This window comes from Gadus macrocephalus, chromosome 11, assembly GCF_031168955.1.
Source record: "Gadus macrocephalus chromosome 11, ASM3116895v1".
NCBI lineage: Eukaryota > Metazoa > Chordata > Actinopteri > Gadiformes > Gadidae > Gadus > Gadus macrocephalus.
Genome location: NC_082392.1, coordinates 10575731 through 10582317, shown reverse-complemented (window position 1 = coordinate 10582317; position 6587 = coordinate 10575731). Strand labels below are relative to the sequence as shown.

General features: G+C 40.3%; 1 protein-coding gene and 5 non-coding genes across 8 annotated transcripts in view; all 6 read right to left on the bottom strand.

The window, feature by feature from the left end:
- Positions 1-6100, bottom strand: part of bbs9 (Bardet-Biedl syndrome 9) — an 80382-nt gene extending 74282 nt beyond the window's left edge. For all 3 annotated transcript variants that reach the window (XM_060064331.1, XM_060064333.1, XM_060064332.1), the window contains exons 1-3: positions 5941-6100; positions 4339-4461; positions 3729-3885 (exon numbers count right to left, since the gene is read on the bottom strand). In XM_060064331.1, the coding sequence (XP_059920314.1) occupies positions 3729-3885; positions 4339-4450 (269 nt within the window). In that variant the 5' untranslated portion in view covers positions 4451-4461; positions 5941-6100. The remainder of the gene's footprint in view (positions 1-3728; positions 3886-4338; positions 4462-5940) is intronic.
- Positions 341-412, bottom strand: trnap-agg (transfer RNA proline (anticodon AGG)). Its single transcript has one exon. It is a non-coding gene; the product is annotated as a tRNA-Pro (tRNA).
- trnap-agg (transfer RNA proline (anticodon AGG)) lies at positions 1477-1548 on the bottom strand. Its single transcript has one exon. It is a non-coding gene; the product is annotated as a tRNA-Pro (tRNA).
- On the bottom strand, positions 2635-2706 carry trnap-agg (transfer RNA proline (anticodon AGG)). The gene has a single exon. It is a non-coding gene; the product is annotated as a tRNA-Pro (tRNA).
- trnap-ugg (transfer RNA proline (anticodon UGG)) lies at positions 3289-3360 on the bottom strand. Its single transcript has one exon. It is a non-coding gene; the product is annotated as a tRNA-Pro (tRNA).
- Positions 6101-6426: 326 nt separating the features above from the next.
- On the bottom strand, positions 6427-6498 carry trnap-agg (transfer RNA proline (anticodon AGG)). The gene has a single exon. It is a non-coding gene; the product is annotated as a tRNA-Pro (tRNA).
- Between the last annotated feature and the right edge of the window lie 89 nt (positions 6499-6587).

Genomic DNA, 6587 nt, shown 5'->3' with positions numbered 1-6587 from the left:
TCATTGGCTGGAGTTTTTCGAGCCCTGCCCGTTCCACAGATGATTGACTTGTTTAATTTTCATGTCAGTACTTCTAACTCAGTGGCTGTAAGTGGGTTATGATAAGGATTTCAAGTAATTTTGCAAAAATGGCCAAAAAAGAGAATACCATACCCAACCTTTAATGGCACAGAAGTCAAAGAATATGCCAGAGTCAATAGCTTTCCATTCGACTGTCAAAATTAGTTATGGTGTGTGTTATTAAGACTATTGTAATTTTGCCTACAACCGCACTTTAATGAATGGAATGGACATCCAATAATCTTCCAAAGTTAATTGCTACCCTTTCGACTTAAATGAAGGGCTCGTCCGGGATTTGAACCCGGGACCTCTCGCACCCTAAGCGAGAATCATACCCCTAGACCAACGAACCAGTCACTTAATCAGTCTGACAATGGGACAAAATTCCAACTCCACGTTGCATATGTTGTGAAGTTGTAAAATGGACAGCTTCAGGAGAGCTCATTTTGGAGACTGATACCAGAGGCACGTTTCCCACTCGTTTGCTCTCTCAATGGCCAGCATGTTCTGGAGCAGCACATTTTTTAGAGCAATTTTTAGGACAATAAGAACAATAAGTAAAAGAGAGAAACAGGCTCAGGGATTACACTCTTTTTCATCTGATGCGGATTGGATGCACAAAGATTGACATTGTCTACTGGAAGCCAGCAGGCAAAACCATAATATCTCATTAAGAGAGAGCCTGATTTAGGCTACCTGCTGTGGGTGAGGTTGGGCAAGTATACGGGGAAATGTGTGTTGATGTGTGTTGTGGAAGAAGAATGGGTGCTAAATTGCACTGAATATATGCTAGTTGTTGGACTTCATGTTGGGCCGCTGTTTTTCATTTTTTGTGCCATTCTTGAATGATGATGTATGTGAGCCCTTTACACTGAAAAATACATTATTAATTAATGTTGCTGTTCTTGTTTCTTTTAAAACAAACTTGTTGTATTTGTCTTATAACAAGAGTATAGACATGTTAAAAATGCATTTGATCGTGGAAAATATGAAATGAATGTATGTTGGTTAAATAAACATACAGACATAATATAACTATGTTAATTAGTTATCATATGTAGGATAGATGGAAGTTATGACGTGATGGATGCATCGATTATCATTTATTAAATTGCTGACTCATGTCAAAGCAGTGTCAAACGTGTAAAAGAGTCAAACTTAGTTCTGGTATTAGTACTATACGATACAAATTACTATAGTGATGTGTTTGCCAATAACTGGACTTAAATGAATGTCCTAGAAGTCAAAGAATGTGCCCGAGTCAATAGCTTTCCATTCGACTGTCAAACTTAGTTATGGTGTGTGTTATTATGACTATTGTAATTTTGTATTTTTGCCTACAACAGCACTTTAATAAATGGCATGGACGTCCAATAATCTTCCAAAGTTAATTGCTACCCTTTCGACTTAAATGAAGGGCTCGTCCGGGATTTGAACCCGGGACCTCTCGCACCCTAAGCGAGAATCATACCCCTAGACCAACGAACCAGTCACTCCAACAGGCTGACAATGGGTTGATGTACGAACTCCACGTTGCATATGTTGTGAAGTTGTAAATTGGACTGTTTCAGGAGAGCTTACTTTGGAGACTGATACCAGAGGCACGTTTTCCACTCCTCAGGGATTATACTCTCTCAATGGCCAGCATGTTCTGGGACCAGAACATTTGTGAGAGCAATTTTTCAATAATGAAGCACAATACATAAAAGAGAGAAACAGGCTCAGGGATTGCACTCTTTTTCATCTGATGCGGATTGGATGCACAAAGATTGACATTGATATTCAGTCTACTGGAAGCCAGCAGGCAAAACCATAGTATCTCATTAAGAGAGAGCCTGATTTAGGCTACCTGCTGTGGGTGAGGTTGGGCAAGTATACGGGGGAAATGTGTGTTGATGTGTGTTGTGGAAGAAGAATGGGTGCTAAATTGCACTGAATATATGCTAGTTGTTGGACATCATGTTGGCCCGCTGTTTTTCATTTTTTGTGCCATTATTGAATGATGATGTATGTGAGCCCTTTACACTGAAAAATACATTATTAATTCATGTGGCTGTTCTTGTTTATTTTAAAACAAACTTGTGGTATTTCTCTTATAACAAGAGTATAGACATGTTAAAAATGCATTTGATCGTGGAAAATATTAAATGAATGTATGTTGGTTCAATAAACATACAGACATAATATAACTACGTTAATTAGTTATCATATGTAGGATAGATGGAAGTTATTACATGATGGATGCATCGATTATCATTTATTAAATTGCTGACTCATGTCAAAGCAGTGTCAAACGTGCAAAAGAGTCTAACTTAGTTCTGGTATGTATTAGTACTATACAATACAAATTACTATATTGATGTGTTTGCCAATAACTGGACTTAAATGAATGTCCTAGAAGTCAAAGAATGTGCCCGAGTCAATAGCTTTCCATTCGACTGTCAAACTTAGTTATGGTGTGTGTGATTATGACTATTGTAATTTTGTATTTTTGCCTACAACAGCACTTTAATGAATGGCATGGACGTCCAATAATCTTCCAAAGTTAATTGCTACCCTTTCGACTTAAATGAAGGGCTCGTCCGGGATTTGAACCCGGGACCTCTCGCACCCTAAGCGAGAATCATACCCCTAGACCAACGAACCAGTCTCTCCAATAGCCTGACAATGGGTTCATGTACGAACTCCACGTTGCATATGTTCTGAAGCTGTAAACTGGACTGTTTCAGGAGAGCTAATTTTGGAGACTGATACTAGAGGCACGTTTTCCACTCCTCAGGGATTATACTCTCTCAATGGCCAGCATGTTTGGGACCAGAACATCTGTGAGAGAAATCTTTCAATAATGAAGCACAATACATAAAAGAAAGTAACAGGCTCAGGGATTACACTCTTTTTCATCTGATGCGGATTGGATGCACAAAGATTAACATTGATATTCAATGCTCCGAGATTGTACACAAAAACAAATGGTACTAATACCAACCACTCAAAACCAAAATAAATAGTATTCCAACAAATCTCAGACAAGGGGTGGGTATTGGTATTATGTGCTGCGTTCTTGATAGTTTTTTCTCAATGCACGGAAGGGAGTGGTGAGCTGGCTCTGTTTGTTTGGTATCTCGCTTCAAATACCAACAGAAGTGACATCACCCAACATCTCTGATACAACCTTTAAGAGAGAACCGGATTCAGGCAACCTGTTGAGGGTGAAGTGAATTAAAATGAGGGCTCGTCCGGGATTTGAACCCGGGACCTCTCGCACCCAAAGCGAGAATCATACCCCTAGACCAACGAGCCATTCTGTAGAAGTCTCTGACCATGATATTAGGAATCCAATGCCTATTATACTAATCACTAATGCAGCTGTTCTTGTTTCTTTTATAACTAACTTGTATTTGTCGTTTAACAAGAGTATATGTTCTGAAATGCATAGAAATGCATTTCAGGACGGAAAATGAATGCATGTTGGTTCAATAAACATACAGACAAATATACAAATACTTTGTTCTAATGTAAAATTAGTTTGTAGCTTCTCTCATATCCGATTAGTTGAAGGGCGCGGTCTTGTGGCCCTCTGATGATGATGATGAGAAATTGTGGCCCTCTTTATCATGAAAGTGGTCCATCTCTGGTCTAGAGTGAAGTCAGTAAGCTGGTGTACTCACGACACGAACTTGCCCACTTCAACCTGGATGATGGGGTGTTGCAGCTGGACCTCCAGGAGCTGCTGGTCAGCCTGGCTCTGAGCTCCCGCTCCGGTCGTACTGCTGTGGGGGGAGAAGATCCGCAATATCCCCATGTAGCTGCCCACCACCACCTTGTCTGCAAGGACAAGATACACAACACAGGGATGAGGCAGATTGCCGCTTCAACATGAATGTAATTTGGATTCCAATTTGTGTAATTTGACAAACAAATCATTCAAAAGATTTAGGATTACCTGCTACGACACTATTGTGATATCTACCAGCCAAGAGATTGATTGGATTTTTGGGACACTTATATATTATAACATTCAATGAGAATAGGCTTCTTCTTTTTTTTTACCTTAAGCCTTTTAATATTGCTCACATTTTAACCATGCCTGTCCTAAGTCCACATTTGTGAAATACAGCACTACATTAACTTCCTTTAATGTTAAAAGTGTTTGGCTGTGATGACAAGTGATATTAAATCACATTGCTGCTATGCTGTTTTGTCCTGCACTAAGTAAATGATCCATTAGCCTATAAGCTGTCGCACATAACGTCACAAAAAATCACACATAAAACTGACCGTGACCTGCGCCGCTGTTATCCACATCTCCCACACAGAGGCATCCCTGGTCAAACTCCTCCCCATCACCTAGGGTCGCAGACCACCAATCCCGGGCCTTGAAGAGAGACATGCTGCCTCTGACTGGACAGTTAAAGAAATAGTAAAGAAATCATCATATTGAGTCATATTGAGACTTTTATTATAAATCTCACTTGCTAAAACTAGAATGACGAAGAAACATCATTAGTTCATCATTACAAGTTAGTTATCAAAATAATGGCCCTTCAGATACAAATGGCATACAATTATTTATTGATTGATAGATAAGTGCAGGAAGGTTATTAATAAAAGCAGACTAGCTGGGTTGGCCTGTATGCCAATACAATCCAGAATGGTCTGACTTTGCAGTTACGAGCAGATTGCAAGTCACATGATGCAAGTCACCTCAAGCTGGTGTGTAGTGAGCGTTCTGGCACCGATTGGCTGCCGTGCATCACCCAAGTGGGTGCTACATATTGGTGGTGGTTAGTGAGGTCCCCCCTTCACTTTAGGCGTCTTTGAGTGTTATTAATTATTATTATTATTCATGTTTAACCTCTGTTTTCCTTTTATTCCTAGTCTGTTTTACATAGTTTTGAATGATGACTATATGCTCTGTAAGGTGACCTTGGGTGTCTTGAAAGGCGCCTCTAAATTAAATGTATTATTATTATTATTATTATGACCCAATGATCTTTAAGGTGAGTGCGGTTGGGTCGGTTCGGGACTGGTCGGGTGGGGTGGCAAAGTAGGGGGGGGATTCAAGCAGCTTTGCTCCTTGCTAAATGCTGAGCAGGTGGAACAGACAGCTAATCCATTGAGCGAGGGAGAGAGAATGAGAATGCAAGAATAAACTGTAAAATTGTTGCATCTATGGAAAATGGAAGGGTACCACAACCTATCAAGGAAAGTATAATAGCACAACATTGATATCCAAATTGATCCAGAGAACCCAACATCCACTTAACTAATTGTGTTGCATTCATACTATACATGTCCAACTAAGACTGAAGCTTGAAACATGTGTAACTAACTAAGACCCCTCATAAGAGACTGGCTTTAACAGAAGGACAGTGACATAAGAGGATGTCCTTTATGAAGTCCATCTGGGCTTGTCATGATACTGAAGCAGCTCATGGGAGCATGAATGAACGGGATAGACTAGTTACCCCGTTAGCATTTCAAATTACGAAGCTTGGAAAGACATACGGCCACGGTTTTAGCTTTAGTCGTTGAGTTTTAATCATAGTGTCAACAATTGTTTTAATATGGGAGAGGATAGAGAGCAAATGGTAGAATAGTCTCATTAGATGGATGGGTATCCGCATGGCAGCGGTGTGGGACGCCGAGGGCTTGAATGGCGCAGCGGTATCCAGGTACGTTAAGCAGGCTTAAGGTCACCGCTAACCTTATTTGATTGAACCTTGGTCAAATAACGTTAGATTTCACATAAGTAGGTTAGCTGGCTAATTAGCTAGCTCTACCAGGTGACTTGTTGCAGAGCAACCGGCTACTAATCTCCGATTTGTACATGCTATCTAAGTAAACAAGATGCATTAGTCTGCTGGCATGTCTCTGTACCTTAAAACGAAGATGCTGGCTCGTTAAAAAGTGGAAGTTTTCTTATTCAGACAAAAAAACACATTTCTTGTGTCTCCCTAAGCAACTTGCTGAAGTCATCCCCTTGTTGTCATAGCACTGACGCTTAACGATGAAGCCGACTCTACTGCGCATGCTCGGACTAAAAGGAGGCTGGGAAAATGAGTTCATGGATTTACCATGGATTTACGAGGGCATTTCTCTCCGTTAGGTTGTAGGGTACGATTCTTTTTTCTGTTTGTTAGTTATAATGCGTAGGATAGATGGAATTGATGAGGTGATGGATGCATTTTGATTAAATTGCTGTCATATTTCAAAGCAAATATAAACTGTTTCAAACTTAGTTATGGCGTGTGTTATTATAACTTTAGTTATTTTGTATTGTTTGCGCGTAACAGGACTTAAGTGAATGGCATGGAAGTCCAAGAATGTCCCAAAGTGAATTGCTATCCATTCAATTAAAACTCAGGGCTCGTCCGGGATTTGAACCCGGGACCTCTCGCACCCTAAGCGAGAATCATACCCCTAGACCAACGAGCCAGTCCTGGTCATAGTCCAACCATGCTTAAAAGAAACGAACGCCACGTTGCATATGTTCTGCAGTTGTGAACTGGACTGTTTCAGCAGAG